This window comes from Drosophila pseudoobscura, chromosome 4, assembly GCF_009870125.1.
Source record: "Drosophila pseudoobscura strain MV-25-SWS-2005 chromosome 4, UCI_Dpse_MV25, whole genome shotgun sequence".
Taxonomy (NCBI): domain Eukaryota; kingdom Metazoa; phylum Arthropoda; class Insecta; order Diptera; family Drosophilidae; genus Drosophila; species Drosophila pseudoobscura.
This window is the reverse complement of record NC_046681.1, coordinates 17,616,328-17,644,325: the sequence shown is the minus strand read 5'-3', so window position 1 is coordinate 17,644,325 and position 27,998 is coordinate 17,616,328. Positions and strand designations below refer to the sequence as shown.

Here is a 27,998-nt window from a genome sequence, read left to right as displayed (position 1 = left end):
TATAAAATAGGACGAAAAATATATGTAGATCAATTTATTTATTGGAAAGGACTCTGTACAATTAAAGCTTCTTAATGACTAGTTCGCTTTGGCTTTGGTAAAGGGTTCCAATCTAAGTTTGATGACGTTGGGGATGACTCTCTGTACTGACCCGTCGTTTTCAATATTTTTGTTTTATAAAAGATATTATTTTCAGTTTTTGATAAAATTTCGTCGGTATTAGAAGTGAAGTTTGAAATATTTTTTGATTCCGGCTCCGAACATCTAACGTTTGGGCTATTTAATTCATTTGCGTAGACAAATTTTGTTTCATCACACTGACTCAAATATGTAAGGTTTAATTTTGTTCCTTTGGCTGCACTTTCATTTAACAGCTGTTGATTACGATTTATAGATTCAATAGCTTTATTTAATGATTTTTGTAGGCTCAATTGGTTTGAATTGTGATCTGTTGATGTTGAAGTTTGAGGAGTATTATCATAAACATTGTTCTTAGAATATGATACAGATTCGTTCAACGCAAACTTTTTCATTAAATTTGGAAGGTTGTTGGTTTCCTCTGAAACAGTAAAATTTTGATTTTCTTTCCATGTGTAAGGTTTGTCATATTGATATTTTCTATTATTACCTTTTGAAATAGGGTGGTCTTGTTCTTGGTCATGCTTGTGTAATTTGGTATTAGTATTTGAAATAGGATTTTCTTCAAAATTGCTTTCATTTTTATAAGTTTTATTTACGTGTTTTGTGGTTGTAAGATCCAAATCTTTTACTGTTAAACCATTTGCTTCACTATTTTCAGTATACTGCAATGTTCCATGTGGATGTATTACCTTTGGCTGGTTTTTATTGTTAGTTGTTAATGTGTTACCAACACACCCAGCCACTATATAGTTGTTATTAGACAAATCCCTATTTTCACATATAACATTTTCTATGCCATTTCGGCTCTTTATTGTAGTATCTTTGACGGGGGTTTTAGTCGCACTCAATTTAACGTCGATATCCGATGCTATAGGACCCAATGATGGTTTTTCTATATTTTGGTTAATTAGATTTTGTTTTTCCCTCTTTGCATCAGAATTTATCGGAGATTCGTATATCTCTATCTGTAATTTGCTATTAATATTTGAAATAGGATTTTCTTCAAAATTGTTTTCATTGTTATAAGTTTTATTTACGGGTTTGGTGGTTGTAAGATCCATCTCTTTTATAGTTAAAGCATTTGCTTCAATATCTTCAGTACTCTGCAATGTTCCATGTGGATGTATTACCTTTGGCTGGTTTTTATTGTAAGTTGTTAATGTGTTACCAACAAACCCAGCCACTATATCTTTGTTATTTGACAAATCCCTTTTTTCAGAAATAACATTTTCTATGCCATTTCGGCTCTTTATTGTAGTATCTTTGACGGGGTTTTTAGTCGAGCTCAATTTAACATCGATATCAGATGCTATAGGAGCCAATGATCGTTTTTCTATTTTTTGTTTTTCTCTCTTTGCATCAGAAGTTATCAGAGATTCGTATCTCTCTATCTGTAATTTAGTATTAGTATTTGAAATACGATTTTCTTCAAAATTGTTCTCATTTGTTATAGTTTTATTTAAGTGCTTGGTGATTGGAAGAACCAAATCTTTTATAGTTAAAGCATTTGCTTCAATATCTTCAGTACACTCCAATGTTCCATGTCGATGTATTTCATTTGGCTGGTTTTTATTGCAATTTGTTAATGTGTTGCCAACAACCCCAGGTACTATAACTTTGTTATTTGACAATTCCCCTTTTCCATATATAACATTTTCTATGCTATTTTGGCTATTGGTTGTGGTATCTTTGACGGGGTTTTTAGTCGCACTCAATTTAACGTCGATATCCGATGCTATAGGAGCCAATGATGGTTTTTGTATATTTTGGTCAATCAGATGTTGTTGTTCCCTCTTTGCATCAGAATTTATCGGGGATTCGTATCTCTCATTAACAAACAGTTCTATTTCATTCGCAAGTGATTTAATGTCAAGTCCTCCGTTATCATTAATTGAAAGATTTTCAATATCACTTTGCTAAAATAAAGAAATCGGCATAACATATGTTTATAAACTAAAATGTATGTAATCTTACCAATGGGGAAGGTGGCTGTGGAGCTCGCCTTTTTTTCCGATATTTTTTATTACTTATTGGAATGTTGAAATCTGTGTTGACTTCGCATTCGAACGGATTATTACTTGACAAACTAGACTGCGATAATCTGAAAAAGTAAATTAAAAAATTAGTCTATTAGTTATTATGCCCACCAGACAGAAAAAGATTTCTGATGATATTGCTTAATGATACTTTCGAAGGTGTCGAAGGTTCGACACTGAGTACTGTCGTCTCCAAATATCATGTTCGTAACAGATTGCGACGCAATAACGTCGCACGTGTGAAGTACCACAGGGGTAAGCCGATCTATTCGGAAATCTATTTATTTCCAAATTGTCGTTGGACAACTTCCAGGTACTCGAAAGAAGATATTAGTACCTCGAGTTCAGAAGGCTATGTTTCTACAAAGCGTTGTCCATTTAAGATGATGATAAAAATTCGTAAAAATGCGTTATGGACCGGATAGTGATATACCTCAGCTGATAGAAACGGAGATGGTTGGTGATACAGGGATCAATTCAATAAAAAGGGAGAATTGCGAATACCGATACAAGATCGGAAATCTCGTGGACAAAAATAACCAACGTTAAACGAGGCAGACGCTATAATGTTCGGAAAGCAGCAGAAGCCGAAGGACCAAACAATACACCCACGAGCAACGACCAGATGTCGGGTTCTATTTATGTTTATGAATATCCTGCTCGCGGTCCGCAAAGGTTATGTCCGGTTTTGTTTATATTTTGAACATATATAATATATAATAATATGTATATGTAGTATTTAGGTTAATATTCAATTATTCTTGTTACCTTGTAAACTGCTTCGGAGATGAGTGTCCAGAAAACTGAGTAGTTCTTCGATAATCATCATTTCGATTAAAAAACACATTTAAATCAGACTAAATGAAAATACAACAAAAAATCGTTAAAGCGTGATTTAAAATCAAACAATGAATAAAACTCGTTACATTTCTTGTTGTATCGATATGCTGCAAAGACCTTCTATGAAATTCTTCGCCGAAGCCCTTTAGATTTGGAGTACTACTATCCAAATCATTTTCACGCATTTTCCAAGCATTATTGTTTACATTTTTCCGTAATATCGGTGGGCTTTCGGATGTTTTATTTATGCCCAATGTCGAGGATTTTTTGGGAGAAAGCGAATAGGAAGACCTAAAAATAAAAAACAATCATTTCAGTAAGTCAGCTAAGTATTTAAGTATATGGACATTTTAATGATGTCGCACGTATCATCTGTACATATTTAACACGGAAAAAAATATGAACAAGCTGGATTTGTACTTTAACAGGCTTATCTTATAAGTTGGAGAGCCCTATAAGACTAGTCAACAGCCACACCAACTCCTTTTCTAATCGATTTTGGGCTCCACATTTTTGTAACAACCTAAATGTGCGGAAAATGGCCACATTGGCACCCACCTGGCGGTAAGACAGTGGCAGACGGTGGCACAGCATTCTCAAGAGTAGAACGCGGAACCAATAGTCGCGCGGTTTTTAACCGGGGTCTTAACCCGCCTTACGATACTCCGGAAGGAGGAGAGGTGGTCGAGCAACTCTATGAACCTAACCTAATCTTTACTAAATATTCCCTACATTATCTTTTCCTACGACGTCTTGGTGTATTGCAATCCGCAAAAGTTCATGCGTAAAACACATTCGATTTAAGATCTCGCGAAAAAAAAACGTTCTGAGAGAAAAACTTACCATATATTTTTCAAATTTCCAATTGAAAAGCTCCTTCTTTTATTGTTCCCCTCTTTGCTAAAATTCCAAAATCGGAGACGCTTATGATTATCATTTTCGTAAAACGGATTCAAGTGTTCGGGATAGTTATGTATTGATATTTCACTGGTATTTCTTCGATTCCAATTCATTGCAAGTCAGTATTTCAGCATTGATGGTTATAATCTAAAAATAAATATGATCTCGTTAGGTAAAAATTGTATTAAATAAATTTTCATAAATATAATAAAGTGGCAGCATTAAATTTGATGTTTTCTTTAAAGACTGATTGAATTTATTTAAATTAAATTAGCTATTAGAGATTTATTTCAAAAGGGTTTTTTATCTGGATCGTGAATTAATGTGTTTTATTCCAGTAAATTTTATTTTTTTAATACTTATTACACAGAAATGAAAAGTAAACTTCGACATTTTTATAATTTCATAGTTTATTATAACCAGATGTTAGAATCAAAAGTTATGTGACACCCTACATCTAATCCATCCCCTGTTTTCGCAAATTTGTATCATCTATGCTTTATAAATCTCTCGTTAAGATGTGTCCATAACCAAATCGGTATGCGATAGCTATTAGCACGAAAACGTAAAGTGTTGTGTGACAAATTAGAGATCACAACGTTCCCGCTCTTTTTTGTTTTTTGTTCCATATAATGCGATGACCAAAGCAAAAGGTATATTTAACTAAAATATTGAAATTTCCAAAAATTAGGCAGTTTTATTGAAGTGAAATATCGCTAAACCATTTTGGAATAAAACACTATTGATAGCAAAAAGTTTTAAAAACTGGAGCACACACAATTCAATCCGTACGAAAATGTAGTAGAAAATCGTAGTCGCAATGGTTTACGAATGTCGGAACATGACAGTACTTTTGTTTTGTACTGGATAGACCTGCGGCAACTTTTGTGTTATTGTGCTAAATGCTATGTGAAAATCACATACGTAAACATCTGACGAACAAATTTGACATTTATAATTAAATTAGCTTTTGACCGATTTAGATGTTCGGAAATCTATCTTAATAATATGATTGAAGCAAACAAAAAGCCTAGACTTTTTATGTCATTTTGTGTTCATAGTTGAATCGATCACCCAGGGTTATTAATGTTATACTTTTATAGAATTCAAACAGAGTATCTGATATCGGAACAGTTCAACACGTATTTAGAACCAAAATATAAATTTTTACCTAGCCTGTAGATACATGTGTAGTTGTTATTTCAGCTCTCTTGGTACTGTCTGAGCAATTACGTCACACTCGTGGATTGTTGACCCAAGTAATACGTGTATGTCTAAATTTATACATATCTGTATATATGTATATACATATGTATATGTACATGTATTATTCATTATTACTTGTGCTTACCAGGTATCGGTAGTTCTATACATATGTACATATGTAAATACACACATAGCCCTCTTTGAAAAAATGATCGTGAGCGACATAAAGTAAAAGTGCTCTTCTATTTTAATAGATGATGTATTTAGGAAAAAATGTATTGCAAAAAGTTGTAGATACATATGTACATATGTATGTTGATTTGAAATACGGTTGATATCAATATTTCACCTTTTTTAATTATACAATATATTTACTCATTATTTTCATACATTCATATTTACGTATACGGGTTTTTTTGCTATATTTTCCAAGAAATTAAGGCATATCTCGGTTCATAAAAAGATATGTATGTACATATGTGCATACATTCACAAATAAAAAATGTACGCTCATTAAAACAAAGAAACGTTTTTATATTCCTAGTTACGTACAGATCTTCATGTTTGTTTATATTTTGATGTTTTTTGTAATGAACTCCAGCCGTTAGTCTAGCCTTGAGCTTTTTCGCGATACTCACGCGCCGAGTTATACTTTAAGACTAAATAAAATATTTGTAGATGAGTTCATTTCTATGCATGTACATTTTTATGTATAGGTTAAAGCTTTTTAATATTCATAGGGCTTTTTATAATTCAAATAAATACGTGTAATTGATAAATACATACGTATACATACAATGTATGTACATATTTAAATACATAACAAGTTAAAAAAGGTGTGTTAGTCCAGCGTTGCTGGTAGTTTTCAATATACGAGTATATATGACATATAAGGCAGTATGTCTAAGAGAGAATAATAACCCGATTCATCATTTGGCTACATATATTTTCAGAATGGGGCGAATGACGTTGGCTCGCTGTACACATTTTTTGTTATACCGAATTAGAAATAAAGGAAATCATTCCGCGGTTTTGATAATAATAATATTACTATAAATTTAAACTATTATTAATTATTTTAGGACCTGTTAAAATTAAGATTCATACGAAGTAAGAATGTACTGACAGATGAGAGAGATGAGGCATGACATTTTTGGCATTGATATACGACTAAATCTTGTCCATGATCAAGTATTTCATGAACGATAGGTGTTAGCCACCTTGTTTGGATAACCTTTCGGAGGGTATTGAGACTCACCGATTAGCTTTTTTAATGCTAATTAATGCTAATGCTAATTAATTTTTTAATGCTTTTTTATACCATCACTTGTTGCAAAAACTTAAAAAAATTGATACACAATTCCATAATATCACATTTAATTCTTCACGGCTTCTGGCTTAATACGCGTTATATTGGCTCGGAGCAACTTCTCGTTCTTCGGGCGTAAAAAGCAGCGGCAGGTCTTTAAGTTTTGGCAACGGTAGGAGTTAATATCTCGGAAACGTCTGTTCTGTACTGTTCGGTTGGCACGGGATCGTGAGCCATGTCAGAATGCACAAAACCAGGATTAAATAAAGAAGTCGAAGGTAATTGTTGAATGGAACTGGAGGAAGGAGAACGACCTTTAAAACAGGTTTTTTTAAGGACACCACGGGCGGTAAGGATATCCACCACGTTAATTGGCATTTTTATTTTCCTGTTTGATAAAAAAAATTGTCGTTGCCGTCTGGCCTTGAGGAATTCCTTGAGGTATTCTCTCTCTTTCCACCCCTGGCAAATCTGGTTGATGGCAAATACTGCCATCGATTAATGATTGATTTGATGTGACCCTTTATTTCGGGTTCGAGCATTAAATGACCTCCATAAGGCAGTGCCCGAGAATAAGGGCTAAAAACTCCGTCGGATCTTCGGATATCGGTGAGAGCGGCGGTAATATAGGAATGCTTCAATCTTCGTGATAAGCGTGGAAAGTTCTTCTAATGTATACTTCCGTGTGGACGTGGCTTTTAAGAAGAGACTTTTAAAACTCACCACCCCGGCTTCCCACAGACCTTCTATATGGCTCAGTCTGATGTGATGAAACGACAAGAGTCCGCTGAACGCTTCCAGGAAAAAACAAGCGAATGCCGGGAGAAATTTCTTGGCTGGAGTTCGGATGTGGGTTCTAAATTGATCGGCTTCTTAGAAAAGCACACAAACACGCACACATACCCTCTGGTATCGGACATCAGTACCCGAGTAGTCAATCCCTGAAATTATTGGAATATCACACATCATTTGGGTTTGCAAATTCTTTTTATGGATAGTACATAATTCGCAGGAATCCTTTGCTTTTAAATCCTTTGTAATCCCATACTTGGATCGAATAAGGCGCATGTAGAGTTTTCCGGTGTGAAGGCGAGACAGCCGACAAATTTGCGGAAGAATAACTGGACGACGTTCGACATACTTTAGAAATTTAGAAACTGCGACCCTGCCCCATGCACTTAGTCGCGGCGCTTTTCCAAACAAGCAGGTCCATGCGACCAAAGTTGGTTATCAACTAGTTCCTGTAAGAATATGAATCTACTGGTTAGGTCCTCGGCGCTATTCACACTGACGAATCCATCTCGGGGTCCGTAAGGTTTTTCCTCTTTGATAATTTCCGTTATTCCACAATATGGGATGTTCCTAAACCGCTCGTTTCTATGCGGTACTTTTTCGATAGTTTTCAAATGCAGCCCTTAAATTCCTCTTTTAATTCTTGTTTCGCGCTGGCTCAGTCGGTTTCTGTTTCGGTTTGCTGACAAAAAAAAAGTAAAGGAAAAACCGGTCAGCTCTTTCCATTGGTTTTTACGTGCCCTCGCCGTCTCGTTCACGCACACGCTGCCGCCTGCGCACCTATTTGGTTATCTGTTGATTGCTGCCATACTTGCTGCGCGGCGTCCGCCCCTACTGTATTTTCCACGCCCCTAGCCAGAGCTGGCACTCTACTGACGTTGCATATGGCTCAAAATAAGCCCAATGCGTTCATGGCGTTCGTCGCCGACTGGCGCGCTTGTAACCGCTTCGGTCGTGGCTTAAGCACTTCAGAGGCGGTGGCAAAGTGTGGACCTATTTGGGAGGGCATGAGCGACCGGGAGCGCGGTCCGTACAAGTCGAAGGCTAAGGATTCAAACGTGCTGGAGAGAGAATCAAAGACAGAGCGTCTAAACTGTCCGGGCGCACACTCAAAAATGCAAGTGGAGAAAAACGAGGCCATAGATGCAGAGCTTCAAATGAAGAGAAATATCAAACGCATTGTTTTGAAAGCGACAAATTCGATGAAGTTGGAGGAAAAGGAATTTTTGTTTGTTAGCTTCAATTATTTTACGAAGGCCCTGAACGGGGATGTTTACCAGCCCGCTGAGCTTTCCGCCTGCCGCTTCTCTCTGAAGGGGGGCATAAGTTCTAATTACAGCACCATGATTAATCCTGGCCACATCATCTTTGGACAGACCAGCGATGCCCAGGATCATTCGCGGACTACGCACAAGTTGCCCTTGCCACCGAATGCCATGGGCGAGAAAAACCTGGGAAACTTATACAGTGATACCTTGAAATGGCTATCCGCCAGCAATGATGAGGAAGACGAACAATATGACCATCCGGTCATTGTCTACACAACCCCAGAGCTAATGCCGGTGGTAAAGTCTTGCTTCCGTTATCTGGCATGCGAGGGCGACACCGACAAACATGCTGAAAAGATTATGGTCTACGACATCTGCTACTTGTTTCTCACTTTGAAGAAGACTGTCTTGGACTTGGTTGGGGTTCCGAGCGATCACATGAACATCCATGTGACTAACAGCTTCTTTAGGAGGGACTTTTTTGAATTTAGCTCAGGGATTGCGTGCGACTACCATGAGGAAGTCGATCGAACCAAATACTGTACTAAAAGTATGGTTCTGCGTTGGGGATACATGATTAGCCACTACATTTGCGGAGACCTGGCCATTCCACTCCAGCCTAGAAAGCACGTTCCCATTGAGGTCAAGCACAACTACACCGTGACTCCTGGCGACTCTTCATTAGCCCTTGACGGGACTTGGACTGATTCAGGCTACTCTGGGTATTGAGATTCATTATGCAACGATGGAGAACTCCCTAGCCTGGGTGGGCGCCGTCCCAAGACCCCTGCCAAAAATCGTTACATGGTAGCTGGCAAAAAGACCCTTCGCTAATTTGTATGCCTATTACAATAATATTATCATTACATTCTTGAACTCGCTAGCAGGAAAAGCAGTCAATTATTTTTAATTACACTTCCCTTCCGCGAAGGAAATAACATTTAATCTGACTTCAATTCAAACAAATACATATATATCTAAAACAATGGCAATAAAAAATTGTTCGCGCCTAAACATATTTCAAATCGTAATTAGAATTTCAAATCGTTGAAAATAAAAAGAAGATAAATAAAATAGAGACGCTACACGCATGTCGAAATAAACTGCATAGATGGAAAATATCGGTTTAAACATTTGGCATTATAATAATGCGGATTTGCGTGGGTCCCCAAATCAAAAAATCTGTCACATCTGTCAAAAAATCTCACCATTCCTCCGGGATGTGCTCAATGTACAAAGCTTATTAAGGACATTACAACTGGATTGTGGAATAACAGAAATTTTCGAAAAGATAAAACGTTACGAGCCATTCCAGAAACGGATGGTGGATGCCCACCTGTAAGAATAGGCTAAGTTCAAACTTTTCAAATATTTAAATTTCTATTTTTCCGGTTGTGATATAATTGTCATTTATACAAAGATTGTTAAATATGTATATATACCTTGAACAACGCTCACTAACATGCCTATACGAATAGCATCTATAACAAAAGCATTTAAAAATATTTCATCTTTTCTGAAGTTTTAAAAGTTATGGTTCTGAAGAAAATAATGCGAAAACATAAGTTTTGTATTCGCGCCACCCATATTTGGAACTCGGTTGGAAGAATCCTCGGTGTCACCCCATATATAACACTTTAATGCTACAATTTACCAAAATTTATTTTAATTTGTATATTATAACGAATTTAAATAATTAAACTAGCTCCACCGATAATGTGCATATGCGCGATTACTTTCACACTGTTTATGCACATCATCTTTTTTTTTAATAACTCTACCTTGGCCATGGGCAGCGTCCAGAATTTCCCAAGCTAATCTCTCTGGAAGACATACTTTCTTATCTTTTTCAAAAGCTGCATCTAAAAGCCATTTCATAGCCAGAAAATAAGATCTTTTTTTCGTTATAGGCACCGGGACTTGATAGTTCACACCACCACGTTTTATAGATGTCAACTGAAGCAATGGTCTACTATTTTCAACTGCCTCTATTAGTAGCTTTTCAGCATTAGTGTTAACATTTTGTTTATCTGTTGGGCTCAAGTGCAAACGCTCAGTTTGTGCACGTTTGATTATTTCGAATGTTCTTGACAAAAGTCCTCGGGCCAAGGCTTTATTTCCATTTTTTGTTATATAATTCATCATTTTTAGTTTGATTTCGTCGCTAAAGACAGTATCAGAATGATTGTTTAGAGCTGCTTTTATCGGTATATGGTAAAACTTAGTGAGTTCACTCTTATTCAAATCTTCCATATCTTTTTTTCTAAGAGGGTCGCCGAAATGTTTGGGAAACATAGACATCGAGCGACAACTAAAATAAATAAAATTTCTGTTTATAGATTGCAACATATAAGGTGAATGGGAATACTTTACCCATAGATGGAAGATTGAATAGCGATCCTATAAAACACCGCCATAGCGAAAACACGCCCGATTTTTCTCGTTTTTGGTATCAAATGTGTGAACAATTTTCAATCATGTAAGAATGGACTGGCCCAGTGTGACCAAAGAGGGTATATTTTAATAGTATCGATATATATATTTAGGGTATTCCCGTATAAATTGAATAGCAGGTGTTCCATCTAAGATGTCTTAATTTTTTTATATTGCACACTTACTGACGTAGTTTTGCTTAAATGAAATTTAAAATATTAAATTTATATTTTATCACGCAGTATATTTATGATAAATGCAAATCAGATGCTTTTGCTGGCCAGAAACGAATATAAAACTAAATATATCGATGACTAAATTTTATGAAAACGAGAGCGCCTAAAAATTGAAGCGGAACGTTTTGGCTGAAAACGAAAAATAAGTGATAGTCGGCGCCTGCCTGAATATAATAATATAGCATACAGCTGATCTTTCGTGTCGCACTGTGTTAAACTTTCATTTAATTAAATTAACTTGTTTACGGAAAACTTAAATAACTTGCCAAATAATGCCAATTATAAATTCCTACTAGGAGAAAACCACATTTTACAACTGTAGGCAGAAAATATATAATATGAAAAATTATCAATTTTTGAAAATTTTAAAAATTACTGATCAATGGGTGTACCAATACATATTGACTTATATGTGCAAAGTCTAAGTATGCAAGGCCTCACAGTAAACAAGCATTAGGGATCATGCCGATCACGCCACGATCCCGATCACGTGTAGGGGAAATGGTGCACACAGATATTTTCTTGACGTTTGGGAAATAATTATTAACAGCTGTCGATAAGTTCTCAACTTTTGATTTAGTACAACCGATATAATCCTGCAGATAATGCACTTTCACAAGGAATTAAAAGGAATTAATGGTAGAAAGGCCAGATGTCTACAAAGGATAATCGATAACACGGTCGACCTTATCTTTCAAGCTTTTATAGAATTTAACAATAGTCTATTGGGTCACAAAGAGGAACGATCTTTTAATTTTCGCGTATATTAGATCCCTCAATGATGATTCCTCATGAGGGTAATTATAAATGCTTTGAAATCAACGGACTACTCACATTCGCGCAGAATGGACAGTAACTTGGAACGAGCAAGAAACTGCTGACTATGAGTGCGGCATTAGGAGTTCACTATAGGCAAGCCAGGGTTTAAAATTCCTGGGGTCAGCTTTGAAAGTTCTCGCAGATACACCGGAGTTTGATGACCTACGCCATAAGCGACAGATTCCAACAAGAGACAGACACCAAAAAATTCAAGGACTCAGACTCGGAGAAATGCCCGAGACAAAATAATGCACCACGACTGTCAACCAGTCGATAAAAGTAACAAGAAAAGAGGAACTAGACACATCACACCTCTGCGAGACCCTTGTGGTAATTTTAACTCATGAAATCCAGAACCTTTGGAAAAATAAATACTATAAATAAATCCATTATCGACAGTGTTGGGCGTTTGTTGGTTCACCAACATAGGGGCTGAAGGACATCGCAATATTTAATAATGATTTAATAATGAGCTCTAACTGTATTAAATTTGATTTAATTAAATTATTCATAATTAATTTAAAATACATTTTTATAGAGTATGCAAAATTATAGCATTACACTATGGATTACACTGTTTGCATATAGAAAGCTTTAATGTTTAGTTTAAATGAAACCCCTTTTCTTTTGTTGCTGTTAACAGCCGCTCCTTCATTATTTTTTCGGTTGGGTAGTCTGGAAGCTTTAAATAATGAACACAAGTATTTACAGAGGGATAGCTTCCAACACCTGCATCCACTTTTCGAACAACTGTAAGTCGAGGATGTAGATTTGAAAGTCCTCCTGGGGGTAAACTACTGCAACCAGTTGTGAACTGTAGAAAAGCTTTCCGTTCATTTCCTGACATGCCTAATAGAACGTTTACAAAACGAAGGAACCCAGGGCTAAAAAAAAAAAGAGATTACTATTCCGTATTTGATTAACAATATTTTTTTGCTTTACCTATCTTTGGAGTAGCCAAGTTTTGGTTCAGTATATGAAATAATATCTTCTCGATTCCAATGTGGATATTGTTCACCACAAATCATTAAACGAGCCTCAGCCGCGGAGAACGCGGTCAGTTTTTTTAGGGGAAAAACTTCATTAAATCCATCACTGAAAGCTTTCATCTGCTTAGCAATTCCATCCTGTAAAATAAAGTTAAGAAGCAGTTCGCAATATGCCTCCAGATTGTTAATGGTGACATTTATTGATGATCCATTTGGTAACAGCTCGGCTTGTGTATATCCATATATTGAAGAACTTGGTAAATACGTGAATGTAAGTGCTAGGTCTTCCAGAGAGACTTCTAATCCATTTTTGGTGCATAGCTTAAGGTCATTTATTAGTTCTTGTTTTCTTTCCAAGCTTATACTGCAGTCAAAATCAATTGATTGCTTGCGCAACAACAAGTCTTGCAGTTCGAGTAGAAATTGATATCGTGTTGGATCTACTTCTTTTAAATTTTCCAAATGTAATATTCCACCAAATAAATTAGATTTATTGTAGTCAGTACGTAACAAGTCAGTACACGTTTCTAATAGATCTCCTGATATCAAAGATATTTCTCCAGGTCTTCTCTCAGATATTATTTTTTGTAAGCTGCGTAAAGACATTTTTTTATGACAAAGCAATTGCAGAAAAGATGTCGACAAAGGTATATCTACTAGACGCATATCCTGCAAAACTTTTGCAATAAAAACTCCGAAAAACCAAAAATATTTTAAAACACTTTCACATTTTTCAGAATTCTGTGGGAGGGGAGCTGGAAATAATCCGTGTTCCCTTCGATTTACGTAATATCCAATTGGTTTAGAATTGCCTTCAAGAATTTCGGATATATCCTGGGTGTTTTCCTCTCCTAATTCATCGTCACATAGCCACATACATAAGTCGGATCGTTGAATTTCTGCTGCCACTAAGGCATAAAACTCCAGTGTTGGTCCTAAGCCAGTTCCCTCTTCATCCAAAAATTCCACCTCTAATACAGACTTTCGATTGCAGTGCGTTTTCATAACTTGCATAGCCCATTTCAGCAAATTTTCGTTACGTGGTACTTTAACACGTTCATGTTTGAGACGACCAATGCGGAACTCGTGATCATCTCGACGTGGACTCATTATCGGTATCCTTTGCCTTTCTGCGGTGAGATCTCGTTGAGATTGCAGACATACGATACTTCGAGATGCTCCGAACGAAGTGCAGTTTAAATACAACTGTCTAGTTTCAAATGGAAACAAGAATGGGCAAGATTGATTCAAATTCTCACACCAATTAGGCAATGCGTTGCATGAAAGAACAAGTGGGTCCTGAATTTGCTGTTGTAATTTATTTGTAATTTTTTTGCTTACGAATAGTTCGTCTGGTAATAAGGGAACACTCCGTTCCTTGCTCTCGAAATCAAGTTCACTTTGATTAAGAGAGTTGATTCGTATCAACAACTCGAGAACATCATCAACAGAGCACAAATTGTTCTCCGCTTTATTAAACCCTATATGCATTGGCGAGTTTGGAGACAAAGTTGAAGCACCGCTCTTGGATGACATATCTGGCGTTTGAAGTATTTCGTCGGATTCCAAATAAGTATTTTCCTGGCCTTCGGGTAATATCTCTCGATATATTATTGTGTATGTCGGTTCCCATACTTTTCGAAACTTATCAACCTTGTTTAATTGACTGTGCTGCAATAGTTCCTGTACGGCCCGGAAAATTGTCCAGTTAGAATTATTCAGTTCAATTTCAACATCGGGTATACTCCCGATTCCGGGGCCGCGTAACTTTAAACCAAGTATTGGCTGTTCAATTGAATCATACCCACTTTGCTGTGGGCTTGGTAAATCAAGACCTAGAGGAGGTATTTCTAAATCTGATGTTTGATTAACATTTGTCCGTCCAGGTCGGGGGTCGAATGCAGGTATCAATGCAGAAAATTGTCTTTTCAAAACAAATTCATCATCCCATGATTTGCGCTTACTTACACCAGCCAATCTATTTTCCAGTGCCTCATCGTCCATAAAAGTAAGTAAGTTTCTTGAAACCATTACTTGAAGAAGTGTATTTCCCACTTCTTCATATTCGTCTTCATTTTCTTCTTCATCGTTGTCTTCGTCCATATCTTCTTCATCATCCACGTCTCCTAGCAATGCTGGGGCTCTGCAACTTTCTAAAAAGTCTTCCAAAGAAACTTGTTCACTATCACTTGATGTAGAAGTTAGACTCATCGTTAACGTATGATTTATTGAAGATGAAGGTTGTTGTCCAGTAGAACAGTTAGATGGGTTTGCAGGAGGAACTCTTTCACTATTATTAGATGATAAGCTCGGATAACTTTGAGCTGTGCTTAGCAACCCAGAGTGAAAATTACTTGACAATGCCAATTTAACTAAACTTGTTACTGAGTTACCCAGAAAAGAACTTGTTGCAACGCTTTGATCAGTATGCTGATTGATATTTACATCCGCTCTCATAAGCTGGTTATCCTGCATGTGTGTTCCTTGAGAAGTGCGACGACGTGCGATAGCAGCAAATGTTTCTAGTAAGCCGGTATGAGTATCACCTTCTGATATTGTTGGCACTTCCGAGACCGTAGTAGTCGTTAGGTTGGGTACACTAATACTCATCTGACTAGCCACAGAAACAATTTCAGGTGAAATTTGAGAATTTTTAACATCGTCAATAGACATTACCGTATTTGGTTCTGCTGAAGACGGTTTCAATGTTACATTGCAATTGTTAAAATTTTTTTTGGAAAATTTATCGGTTACAAATTGTATTTGTCTTTGTTGATTATTTTCGGCAATTAATACCTTAGTTATCATATGTTCTTTTATATCTAAGCCTGGATTGGTACAAGAACATGTTTCAGTTGATAGAATATTATTGGAGTTGTTTCGCATCATATCTAAGCCGTCATCGATTTTATCGATAATTTCGACAGCATCGTTAGAATATTGTGTAACATATTGCACAACGCCAGTAATATTTGTAGCTCGTAAGTTTACAGGAAGTTCTTTAGGCATTTTATTTACTGAATAATTGGCATTCATTTTATTGTTTTCTTCAATATTTGATAGGTTTTGAATATCGGCGCCTTGTGGAACTGAGTTCAGAGTGCTGGGAAGGAAAGAACTTGGACTCGCAGAAGTTGTCTCGGCTTGCGTGTTTATCGGGGCAATTACGCTACATATATTTTCTTTAGATATTTCACCCAAATTTTCCGAAATAGTTGCTAGGTCTGACAGTATAGCTGAATTAATTGCCGGAATTGAATTATTTATTGCAGATAGATCTGATATATGCTCCAGTTCACGACTCAATGGTGTTCCACCATTTATAGAGTCTTTAGGCATTTTGTTAGAGCTAGGTTCCTTGTTATTTGTTCGAGTTTCTCTGGATGACGTATTTATAGATAATTGGTTAGAGATTATTTGCGTCTTTGCTGAAGAAAACACATTTTCGGCTATGGTTTCCACGGCTTGCTTCCATGTTAGGTTGTCTGCAGAAACAGTTTGATTTGAAGCACCTTCTGCATTTTGATTTTTTTCAGTTGCTTCAGCAAGGGATGGAGTAGAACTGGATTTTCGCGAACTAAGTGTGCTTGTTTTATCCTTTACTTTAGTTTCCGTATTTATGGTTTTAATCGACTGAATTCCTTCGAACATAGAATAATTTTCGCAATCAGCCAATTTTAAATCGTATTTTCCTTCAGAGCCCATACGATAAGAATTCCTTACGCCATGGTCCCATTTGACATCAATCCAACCATTGTGTATTTCACCAGTGATGGTTCCTTCACTACATCCATCCTGATCGTCCCAACGCCAGTCTATCCCACGAACAACACGTGCGCCAGTAGTCATGTGTTTAAGTTGAGCTCTTACCTGTCGCCTCTCTCGCCTTATTTTTGCTTCAGCTTCTTTGACACTTTTTCCAATATCTTCGGAAACTCCTATGACGCGACCATAAATTTCAAATCCACTTAGACTTAAATAATGAGTTTGACCGGAGGCATTACGACCATTCTGCTGAATTCGTATGTGACGATATCCCACTGAGTCTGATGCACAATTTATTGACCAAGTTGCTGTGCTTCCAGGTTCAAGAAGGCTTTTATCATCTATATGAGTACTAAGCGTTGTCCAACATACGCCATCTTTCGAAGCTTGAAGTAGCCAATTCCGTAGCGCCGAACGTCCATATCCTCGAGCGTGACGTAAAGTATAAGCAGTGGGTACAATAAATACTCCGAGATCTATAGCAAAATAGGCTTTCTTATTATCCTTGGTATGGCAATTTAGCGATATGCTATCTCGAGACAAAATATCCTCCACTTTTCCATAGGGTAACGTTTTTCCCTCTGAGCTTGTTACTTGTACAAGTCCATATAGCGCAGGATTTACCCAATCGCATGTTTTTGCGTTAGAACCAATATAATACAAAAGACCTTCTTCGTCAAAATCAAATGAATGTGTAAATAAAACCCCATGTTGGTTCTCTCGGAGTCTTTTCAAGTAAAAATATGTTGATCTGTCTAGATCATACCATTGTTTGGCTACCATTTTTAGTAGATATTTTGAGAGTTGTCCAATGGTTGCTAGGGGTTCCATTTTTAGAGTTCGACCCGTTCGATCAAACAATGTATTTTCACATTGTGCACGTTCCAATCTGAATCGAAGTCGTTTTTGCAGAATTTGTAGATTGTACCCAGTGCATGGTGCATCATACAAATATACTGGTAGTTTTTCAGTACTTTCTAAAACTGAGACAAGTTTCTGTATTAAAATACTCGCAGTACTTTTAGCTCTTGATTTGCTCGGAACAGATTCAATGTTATCTTCTAATATGCATTTTTTGAACACGGAAACCCGTTGTTTTTGCATTTTGCTTCGCTTGCATCTTGCAGAGTGACTCTCCCAATGGTTAACTGATAAGACAGCAACTAGCGCTTGTACAAGACCCGATGAATGCATTTCATAAGCACTCACTACGCCATCCTCATGGATCAATTGTGAAAGCTCCATTAATGCAGTAGATAATATAGTTTCCCAATTTCCATCAGGTGAGATATTCTGCTCTTCAAAGGATAGTTCAATTTTGTTTACTATATCTGTGAGTTTTCCCACTGCACCACGTGGTATTGTTTGAGCTGATTTAAAGTACTTATTATAGATATCCCGAGATAAATTACGGATTTGAAATCTTTGACCGTCTGTCTTTGACTTTATACGCTTTTTTTTGGCGGTTGACCATCCGGAAGCAAAATCAGGCCCCAAAACTGTTTCCGCTGTAAATGTATGCTTCGTTCCTCTGTTGCTCTCAAAAATAAATCCAAGCAAATCATCTTGCAAAATAGTTACTTGCTGACCTTCGGTGTTGTGGATTTGAAGTTGATTTGTCTTATTAGACTGTAGAACCCAGTTCCCTACTACCAACCTCAACGAACTCGTAGTGGGTAGAATAGGTTGCGATACTGTTCCCTGTACAACACACGAACGGGCACGCAAAAGTTTTTCCAAAAACTCGCCCCGATTTTCTGTAATTAAAAAAAAAACACAAATTTAAGCTGGCTTACATATTATTCTGAAATAATATAAAATAACTTATTTCAGGTTTACCCACCGATAATCGGACAACTAAAATACTTTAAATAGTAACTTATAAAAGGATAGTGATACTACGCGAAATAGAGTAGTATATCATGACTCATGACATGCACTCATGGATAGTGGCGACTGAGATTTTGGTGACACGGCAGACAAAAAACTGGTGCCCTTAAAATGGAGACTTTCCAGTAGATCATCGATGACATCTGCCAGATGAATTCACGACTGACTCACGAATAAGTCATGTGAAATCATAGGTGACATGCATAGGTGGTCATGAGTAATAAAGTTTATTTTGACTTAACAGTTTCATAGTGCAAGCGACACTATAATATGCAATGCATCAGTGAGCGCTATTATTGATGATTTATATTTTTAAGAAAAAATGGTGGGAGCTCAGAAAAAATATTGGCGTATTCTCTAAAAACTTCAACAAACTTCAAACAAACTTTGTATGTCCCCAAACTTTTTTTTTTCCAAAAAAGATGTGATTTTGGACCATATTTTCATCAATATAAATACTTATTCTAAACTTATATTGTTATAATGTTATAATAGTTACCTGAACTATCATTTCCGTTTTCTGGGCTTCCACTTGAGTACATTGTAGCTAGTTTACCATCAATTATAAAACGAAACCAACCATTGGAGCCGTTGGAAAGCTCTAATGCTATCGAATCAGACCAAACATACAAGCAATCACGTCCCCGGCACAAACTCCAATCTCTCCAATGGTAAGGCTTTCCTTGTAAAATTTCTTTTGCGTCCTCCATCGAATCTTCTTTTTATGGAAATTCATAGAGCATATAAAATATATATCAAATGTAACTTTAAATTTTACCTGAAGTTGATTTTTGGGACTCTGCGTTTATAGAAGACCTTCGCAATAAAGTTAAGTCATCCGAGTTACCGCTAAAGTGTGGAGAAGTGTCTTCAACATCATGCTCCATTAATGTTTGAACTTTTGCAAATACTCCTAGTCTTGCAAACTGATTGAGAAACTCATCGTTTGTCTTGCACATTATTTCTTCAATAACGTTTAAAACAATTAAATGACCATCGTCGTCATCCTGGAACATAAACCAAAAATGTGGTCTATATTTTGTTCATAAGCACATAAGATTAGATTCCCGGCACTCGATACAAACAATTATATTGAAATCTAGCTTTTAAATTTTAAATCAAATCGAAAGTAGAACAAGGACTCTTGGGACAAAAAACTAAAGATTTAGTTACCTCAAGCTAAATAACTTCCGATCGTAACTACTGATTGCCGATCGAAAGATAATACATATTGGTTGACAAACAGACAAAACTTCGAACTAGGCAGATTTCGATTTTCGATTACCGTAAAAGTGCCTCCAGGAGTACCGGGTATAATCTTATAGGAAATATTAAAAAGTGTTTAAAAATTACCTCGTTATCTAGGACACTGGCAACTACCTCAATAAGTAAGTTTCCACCATTTTGAGCTATTGTTGAGGTGGTATCCTCGGTATTAATGGTTTCACTCAAACTCTGCAGTACAGAAGGATACGCGTATTGTACAATTTTTTTGATTAGGGCTAAGCTAGCCCGTCGAACACTGCCCAGCATTGATCCCAAGAATGTTCGACAAAATATAGGCAATAGTAGCTTTAAATATATAGGCGCCATTTCAGGATCACCTCGAGGTTCCAAAAATGTATACTTTTTTCCATCTTTGCTCAAAAGCGAGTGATCCGTAGACATCCATTCGCCTGGGGATTGCAATATAGCACTAACTTCCCGGTGACCATCATCCGATCTTTCCCGCGCTTTATCTAGAGGCGTTTTTCCATCTTCATCACGCAAATCTGGATAAGCTCCATATTTCAGTAAAATCTTTGCAATAGCTGGTCGTCCGAAGCACGCAGCGTAGTGTAGAGATGAACTCCTTTGACCTTTATTTACATCTGCTCCTTTTTCACATAAGAACTCAACCATTTCTAAGGTACCAAACGCTGAAGCCCAATTTAAAAGAGTTTGTCCAACGTCGTCCATACAGTTCACATCGATTCCCCCTGATTCGATAGCTTCCCGTAAAGCCTCAGAGTCCTTCGATCGTATACAATCTATAAGTTGCCGATGTGTTCGGTCAGTGTTGGAGTTATTACGTCTAGGTCGTGGAGCTAATTGACCTTGATTGCCATGGTTACTTCCTCGATTTAGGGCTTGACGCCCTTCGAATAACAGTAGAAGTAAAAGATCTGCAAATCGCATGCAATCGAGTACACATCTTTCATCGCCCTGAAGAGCACGTTCTATCGAGTCGGATAATTGAGATCGCAAAAGGTCATACGTAATGGAAGGTGATCCGCGGCACAACGTAGATAATAGTGAAATAGTCGTCGATATCGATTGAGGAGATATACCGGAATCAGATGCTTTTACTTTACTACTAGATATTGTAGTAGCTTCTTCAGACCCATTTCCGTCGTCCATTGAATCTTGGTTTGGTGTTATAGAAGTTATGCTCAGCGGTTGAGGTCCTGTCGACAGTGACGAATGCGTGTTAACATTTCCACCGACACTATTAAGACGCTTTAACAACTCTGAGACTAAACCATATTCTGCTAGGGGGGCTGGGTCTATCCATTTTCTTGTAAAACGATCCGCCACAGATGCAAAACATTTCAGCGCCCCATCGGACACCATTGGATCTTCGTGCTGCAGCAAAGTACTTAAGCTCTGTACGCAATTTTGTATGCATGGAGAATTAGGCTCTACTTTAGTGCAGAGTCGTGAAACAACAGACATAGCAGAATGCAAGGTATCCTTATGAACCAGAGAACCGCAGTCTCGGATGAATGACAAAACACAGTTAAGACCACCGCCTTCAAAAACAGCTCCTGCTTCTCTAGTGCATATAAGCTCGAGAACTTTTATGCATTGCTCGGCCAGGTCACGTGATGTCCTCGAAGATATGTCGGCAATCACTAAATGACTGCAAATGGCTTTAATTGCTCCATCAATGGAAACAATTCTTCTGGTGCATTCTGCAGAAACGTCCAAGTAATAAGTAATAGCCCGCGCTGTCACCTCAAGTACATTTTCAGGTGCATGTTCATCAAGAAAAATTTTGCACAACGCCGGCAAAAATGTACGGGGAGGACAACTGAAACATCATGGCATTCAAATTAAAATTGATAATTTAAGTTAAATAAATGTGCTAGGGTACAATACCTTTCGAAGCAACGGTCTACATTGTCAGACATCAACAGAAGCATGCATAATTGCTCCAGTGCAATTAATTGCATATCCCTCTCATCCCCTTGTCCCATGGACAACCATTCTAAAAGTGTTTCGGGATCGACATCGCCCATCTGTAATATCAAAAAGAAAATTTTGATTATTTTTTATTTTATTTTTTGTTATCTGTTATGAGGACGGAAAACTCCAAGCAAATACATACAGCATAAGTACTGTGTGCTACTAGCATAAAATGATAGCCTGCTGTCGATATCAGCATAAACGCAATAACGCAGAATAGGCGTTTAGATTGGAAACTCGGGTATCTGCGTTAATATAAGAGCTGACTTGTGTGTTTGAAAAAAATCACGAAGGTAACCTTCAACTTTGACAATTTATTCTAAACCTTCTTCACGTCGTAGCCCCGTGTATTAAGCTGAAATGGTCATATTTCCAACAGTGCGCCGGATAGACAAAAGGTGGCTATTTATTTATTTGTTTAGATAGGATACGTTTGACAGCACCGGAAAGACATACTTTTTACAATATTAATACAAAAACACTAAAATCGCAATTTTCCGAGTCGTCTTTGCATTTCCAATTTTATATATAGCCTGCAAACTCTAAAGGCGCGCCGCGTTTTGTATTGGTTTATGAGATATTATCATCGTTTAAATCAAATCTCTTTCCACTTTTTATACTCGATACTCAAAAAGAGTATAGGGGTATATTAGATTAGCGGGGAAAGTGGATTTGTGTAACACCCCGAAGGAAGCGTTTTCGATCCCATAAAGTGTATATATTCTCGATCATCATCAATAGACGAGTTAATATAGCCATGCCCGTCCGTCCTTCTATCGGTCCTGATGAGCGCCCAGGTCTCGCAGATTATAAGAGCTAGAGCAACCAAAGTTTGTACCCATATTCCTGTGATATCACACAATTACAAGCGTATTTCAATATTTTGCAACGCCTCTTTCCGCCCCCACAAAGGAGGAATATCTGTGGCATCCAAAATGTTGAAGAAATGAGATAATTTAAAAACGCTGAATCATAGAGTATGACCACATCTACCAGATTGGCGAATCTGAATCAGATCGAATCATTATTATAGCCCTCTGACGATGGGGGGCATTACTGACTGAGTATCGGGTATAAATGTGGAGTCGCGGCTATAGCTGCAAGTTGATGAGTTTGTGAGATTCTATGCGAAAAATTGTTGCATATAGAGGATAGAGCATTGTGGCTAGAATCTGTCTGACTCTACTGGGCTAGGGATGGCCACTTAGTGTAGAAAATTATTCCATTGGTGAAAGTGAGAAGCAGAAGTTTCAATTCGTTGAATTGCAACAGATTATTGTTCGGGATTTATCGATTCGAACAGGAATTTATAGCCAAAAAACTACAATTCCAGAAAGAAATTTATCGTTGAGAGCAGCGAATTGGTTCCGAACCTGTCGGAAACCATTCCGAGTTTGCTTCATACATAGTTTCGCATTTCAGCTTTTATCTCACTACAAGCCGCACATCCCATTAATACGATCGTTTAGACAATCGGAGGGAAATCTTTTTGTTATATTTTGGGGCATTTTGGGACCGGAGCATTGGGCAGGAATACCTGGTTTTATTCAGTAATATTTTTGTGTGCCCTCACGCCGATTGCCGAGGAGCAATGCGAGCAGTTGGTCATGCTATTTATTTAGACGACTGTAATGCCCGACTACAGGTACTCTACATTTTAGGTGTGCCAACCAAAAATGAATTGGGTTAAGACGGAGCACGGCGATCATAAGCACATAAGGCTTAAGACGATCGGCTCAGCAAAGAGACAAAAACTGAAACAGTGGAAAAATTATAAGCAAAAATTACGGGATCCTTGGCTAACGTGCCCAGAGTTGGCTTTGGAAGGATAAGATGGAGTCCAGTCGCGTATACTGTAGCTACTGAAGGAAATTTGTTCAATTCAACATTATTTACTGATACGGGTTGAGCAGGCACGATAAATACTGCGTGAAATACAGCCCACAATTTGGCAAGCTGACAACGACAACCATTATAAACGAAACTCCAGTCGAGCATCAATGTGCTGAATCATGTTCAAGCAATGTAGTTGTTTTCCAATCTTCTGACCTAGAAGGGTCTCGAGTCTGTGTATTTGTTGCTAGAAAATTACCGGACCGAAAACTACGTCGTTTCTGCGCCTTTGTAGTACACCGACGAGCTGAGCAACCGAACCCGAGTAGGTCGACAACTGGCCATAGTCAGAGTCGAAGGATAGCCTGCCCATAAGAGAATTGGCACTGGCACGCCCTGGTACCCCGCGAGAGCGTACCACGAAGCGAGCGGACGAAAATTGCAATGGAATTTGTTCTTGATGCAATATCTTGGTATTTTATAGTCTTTGGAGTACCCTTTCAACAAATGAACAAATAAAATTGATTTTTAATTATGTTTTTGTTTTGTTAAAATATTTTTTACACACTACACATATTTTGTTTTGGATCAACTGCATCAGTACCTTATTGACAAACAATAGATTACAAACCGAGAAGGGATTTTTCACATAAACAGACAGATTAGTATGTACATATATAATATATGTGCACAACTATGTTACATATACACATTTGTAAAATAGTTTCGTACATTTTAAATGGCACGCATGTGGGCCAGAATGATTATTTATTACATAAAAAGCACCGTGATGTCATTTATTTTGTAACTTCAGACCAAAAAGTTGATTTAAAGTTTTTTATTAACTAATTTTCAACAGTAAATACGTAAGAATGGTTTTGAAGTCAGTCTCAATACCTTTTTAGCATTATGCAACGAATGTGTTTAATAATTCTGATATCAAGAATCCCTTGACCAGAAGTTTTTAATGAATTTGATTTCACTACACACCGTCAATTAATTTAGTTTCAACAACATGCACATTCGCTTGAACAATGTTCTAAAGATGAGCAAAATATCGATTGTTTTCATTCCTTGTTTTTCTTTGTGTGGTAGTGAACTATCGACAAAATATATTCACAATAGTATCACCAACCATACAGTATATAGAATAGATATGCCAGTTCATACACCAAACATGTCGCAAACGAACGGCTATTAATGCAGATCACGAATATATGTATATACCTTAAAATAAAAAGAAACCATACCTTCTGGGTGTTACCACTAACCACACAGCATATAGACGTGCCAGTTCATACACCGAACATATCGCAAACGAACTTTTTGGATTAGATCCCAGGGTCTTCGGCTCTGGCGTTCGCCTAACTCCGCGTCATCACGAGAGAGCCAGGCTAACAACGCTTTGCACGTGTTGCACACACAATATGTTCCCACAAAAACATGTGATTGTATGTTTTTTCGCTTTCAAAGTTTGGTTTCTGTTTTCTGTTGTGGCTCCATCGTATTTTTATTTATTATTATATGTGTATTACTTTTTCATGATATTCATAACTTATAATTATTTCCATATTTCATTGAGTGTCGAGTGAAAGTGAAAATTAAATGATAAGCGTGTATATATACTCGATTGTAGGTTCCATTCCCAGTATTCCCCATCAATAAAGACTCTGGCGGCGTGCTGGAGGCGGCAGGCGATTAGGCGACGTGATGGAAATATTCAAGAGGTCGCCAGTGCTGAACTTTGCCTGTGCGAGCTTGTCTTGTTGTCTTCGATGCCTTCGACGCCGCAGAACACACGCAGCAGGTCTTCTCGCGATCCATTTGCTTGAACTGCGTCTTTTTCTCCGCTATCATTGACTCTACGTTGGCCACATTTGCTATATATGTATTTTACTTTTTCCTTAAAATCATAGCTTCTAAAAGCTTATAGAATGCAGGATATTTCACTCCTCTATGTATGAACTGACACATCAATACACCGTATGGTTAGTGCCTCGTCCTACTTAATCTGCCAATTAGTTAAAATGTACTTTATGCAGTCGAAAATGTTTCGGCAACTTCCAACAAACATGATAATGAAAAAACAAGGCCAACATGATGTACAACCCAATTTTATTTCCGATCGGTTCTGTACCCACGGTTACTTTAAATTACAAACTTCGTTGTTTTACTAAATTACTATTTTTTCTTTATCGATTAACGGTGTCTCTATTACTAGTCATTAAACAGTTACGAATTGTGTTAGGTAGAATAGAATTGCGGAGCAAAAATCTTAAGTCCTTGATGACTCTGCGCTTGTTTCTGGTATTGTTGAGTCCAAGCCTAGCTGATTTTGCTGGGTCGTTGGTTGCAGGTGAACAAAATTAACTGGTAGCGAAAAAGGGATGCCATGAAGGGGATAGGTAGATTCTTGTGGATTGAAAAAAAGAAGGGTGCTATTAATAAAGGGTAAACCTATGCCATTAGGGTTTAATTCAGATTTTGTTGTATCTGGCTGAAAATTGTCACTTAAGAATTTTATGGGAATATTATCGCTTGCAGATGTATATTGTTGATTCGCGCTCTTTGTTAAATCGAAATTTGTATACTCCGGCTGAAAAGTATTTTGAAAGTCTATTTTATTGGGAAAGTTGAATTCTTTCAATTTAAATATCTTATTGTCAGGGTGATTTGCATGTAAGGCAGATCGATCGTGCTCTTTAGTCCTCAGATTATCACTTTCTAAATTGAATTTCGACTGGTCGTCTTGGCCGTCAATGTTCTTATCCATTAAATTGCTTCTTAAGAATTTTCGCGGAATATTAACGCTTGCAGATGTATATTGTTGACTAGGGCTCTCCTTCAAATGTTTATTATGCTCCGGTTGAAAAGTATATGGAGGGTCGTCTACTTTATTAGGGAGGTTTATATCTTTTAATTTATATATCCTATGCTGGTGTATATTTGTCGGTAGCGTAGATTGTTCATGTTCTTTAATCCCCAGATGATCCCCTTCGAAAGTGAATTTCGACTGGTCGACTTGATTATAGTGTTCAATATTTGATTTCTCAAATTTATATGGCTCTTTTGTATGAATATAAATGGGAATTTTTCGTTCAACCTCAACCTTGATTGGAAACGGTACTTTTTTTTCAACTGTCATTGGAACTTTAATTTCAATTGGATATGGAACAGTTCTAAGAACAGGATATGGTTTGGGAACATGAACTATTTTTTCAACTATTTTTTCAACAACATATGGTTTTGGGATATGAATCACCTTTTCAACTATTTTTTCTATTGGAACGTGTACAATTTTCTCTATAGTAACATTTATAATTTTAGGAACATGCACAACTTTTTCTACCACTTTTTCAATTGGTACATGCACAACTTTTTCAACCGAATATGGTTGTGGTACTGTTTTTATAAGCTCTTTAATATGGTTATGATGATGATGATGATGGTGATGTTTTATTTTAGTTTTTATACGGTTTCGATTTTTTTTGTTTTTTATATTTTCCAGATTTTTGTTTGGTAAAGTTTCAGATCCTAATGGTTCAGATGCTTGGTACTGGGAACCGCTGTCGTATGTTTCATCGATATGTTCATGTATTTCCTCAAAAGTATGAAAATTGTTACTATTTGAATTATCAAATGCAGGGGATTTTTTTTTTTTTCGCGCGTTTATTGATCTGTAATGATGATCTGTCGTTCTATTATCGAAGGGCTTATCATATTTTTGAATGACGCGCTTAAGTGCCATGGTCGGATCAGCAGCTACATTATGATGAGTTAGTTCAAATTGTTCTGTCTTCTTTACTGCAGGCCGAATGATAGTTTCCTTAAATTCAGAATAGCCCAAAGTTTTTATATTGGGATGTTTGGACTTATTCATTGTATTCGAACTAGAACAGACGGCCTTTCCAATCACGAATATCGTTACGAGAAAAAATCCAGCAAATAAACGAATCTAAAATATATGTATTTTGTTCAGAGCGTATTTAAACTTTTTTCGAATATGCACATTTTATAAAAGTGGTTACACTTTTTAATGAAATTCACCATTCGAGAGTTCTTCATTAATACTCACCAGGTTCATTGTTTAAATTTATTCCCGATTTAATGTTAGATGTAGTTTGTATCTGTTTTTCTTTAATATAAATGATCCATTTCCTTTCCGAGAAAGCATTTATATGCTCGTAACAGCATATATAAAACAGCGCTGAGATTGATTATATAATTAATAGTATCAATTAATTGAATTTTCAAGCGTATCGAGCCTCAAAACCACGCATAGTTTTACGATTCAAAGCCCACGGTTGCGTGAC

At 37.0% G+C, this 27,998-nt stretch overlaps 5 protein-coding genes across 7 annotated transcripts; 1 reads left to right on the top strand and 4 right to left on the bottom strand.

The window, feature by feature from the left end:
- Positions 1-19: 19 nt before the first annotated feature.
- Positions 20-5,799, bottom strand: LOC4811839 (putative uncharacterized protein DDB_G0282133). 2 transcript variants are annotated; one of them, XM_015188901.2, is made up of 6 exons: positions 5,676-5,799; positions 3,861-4,064; positions 3,104-3,308; positions 2,946-3,034; positions 2,116-2,242; positions 20-2,057 (listed from the first exon to the last, which is right to left on the bottom strand). In XM_015188901.2, exons 2-6 carry the CDS (start codon positions 4,028-4,030, stop codon positions 72-74), a joined length of 2,577 nt encoding a protein of 858 aa, XP_015044387.2. In that variant the 5' UTR covers positions 4,031-4,064; positions 5,676-5,799; the 3' UTR covers positions 20-71. The 2 variants fall into 2 exon arrangements, with proteins under 2 accessions (XP_015044387.2, XP_033236191.1); XM_033380300.1 differs by lacking the exon at positions 5,676-5,799 and adding an exon at positions 5,089-5,107.
- A 2,058-nt stretch (positions 5,800-7,857) lies between these two features.
- LOC6899889 (protein maelstrom 2) lies at positions 7,858-9,506 on the top strand. The gene has a single exon (XM_002132161.2). It carries the CDS (start codon positions 8,109-8,111, stop codon positions 9,219-9,221), a length of 1,113 nt encoding a protein of 370 aa, XP_002132197.2. The 5' UTR covers positions 7,858-8,108; the 3' UTR covers positions 9,222-9,506.
- Positions 9,507-10,136: 630 nt separating this feature from the next.
- Positions 10,137-11,255, bottom strand: mRpS7 (mitochondrial ribosomal protein S7). The gene is made up of 2 exons (XM_015188900.2): positions 10,866-11,255; positions 10,137-10,803 (listed from the first exon to the last, which is right to left on the bottom strand). The coding sequence occupies exons 1-2, from the start codon at positions 10,907-10,909 to the stop codon at positions 10,194-10,196; spliced, it is 654 nt and encodes a 217-aa protein (XP_015044386.2). The 5' UTR covers positions 10,910-11,255; the 3' UTR covers positions 10,137-10,193.
- Positions 11,256-12,456: 1,201 nt separating this feature from the next.
- Positions 12,457-24,753, bottom strand: Ufd4 (ubiquitin fusion-degradation 4-like). 2 transcript variants are annotated; one of them, XM_033380299.1, is made up of 7 exons: positions 24,583-24,753; positions 21,766-21,905; positions 19,978-21,697; positions 19,403-19,631; positions 19,124-19,342; positions 12,923-18,491; positions 12,457-12,864 (listed from the first exon to the last, which is right to left on the bottom strand). In XM_033380299.1, the coding sequence occupies exons 2-7, from the start codon at positions 21,903-21,905 to the stop codon at positions 12,582-12,584; spliced, it is 8,160 nt and encodes a 2,719-aa protein (XP_033236190.1). In that variant the 5' UTR covers positions 24,583-24,753; the 3' UTR covers positions 12,457-12,581. The 2 variants fall into 2 exon arrangements, with proteins under 2 accessions (XP_033236190.1, XP_033236189.1); XM_033380298.1 differs by lacking the exon at positions 24,583-24,753 and adding an exon at positions 21,995-22,013.
- Positions 24,754-25,783: 1,030 nt separating this feature from the next.
- On the bottom strand, positions 25,784-27,866 carry LOC6904036 (uncharacterized). The gene is made up of 2 exons (XM_002136446.3): positions 27,761-27,866; positions 25,784-27,640 (listed from the first exon to the last, which is right to left on the bottom strand). The coding sequence occupies exons 1-2, from the start codon at positions 27,767-27,769 to the stop codon at positions 25,961-25,963; spliced, it is 1,689 nt and encodes a 562-aa protein (XP_002136482.3). The 5' UTR covers positions 27,770-27,866; the 3' UTR covers positions 25,784-25,960.
- Positions 27,867-27,998: the final 132 nt, after the last annotated feature.

Bases quoted from the DNA above. Each gene is read 5' to 3' on its own strand.
- LOC4811839 (XM_015188901.2), bottom strand. From the start codon at position 4,030: ATGAATTGGAATCGAAGAAATACCAGTGAAATATCAATACATAACTAT. The intron at 3,035-3,103 runs GTAACGAGTTTT...ATTTTCATTTAG, and splicing joins ATATCGATACAACAAGAAAT to TCTGATTTAAATGTGTTTTT. The intron at 2,243-2,945 runs GTAACAAGAATA...TTACTTTTTCAG, and splicing joins TCTCCGAAGCAGTTTACAAG to ATTATCGCAGTCTAGTTTGT.
- LOC6899889 (XM_002132161.2), top strand. From the start codon at position 8,109: ATGGCTCAAAATAAGCCCAATGCGTTCATGGCGTTCGTCGCCGACTGG.
- mRpS7 (XM_015188900.2), bottom strand. From the start codon at position 10,909: ATGGCGGTGTTTTATAGGATCGCTATTCAATCTTCCATCTATGG. The intron at 10,804-10,865 runs GTAAAGTATTCC...TATTTATTTTAG, and splicing joins ATTCAATCTTCCATCTATGG to TTGTCGCTCGATGTCTATGT.
- Ufd4 (XM_033380299.1), bottom strand. From the start codon at position 21,905: ATGGGCGATGTCGATCCCGAAACACTTTTAGAATGGTTGTCCATGGGA. The intron at 21,698-21,765 runs GTATTGTACCCT...ATGATGTTTCAG, and splicing joins GTAGACCGTTGCTTCGAAAG to TTGTCCTCCCCGTACATTTT. The intron at 19,343-19,402 runs GTAAAATTTAAA...TTCCATAAAAAG, and splicing joins GTCCCAAAAATCAACTTCAG to AAGATTCGATGGAGGACGCA.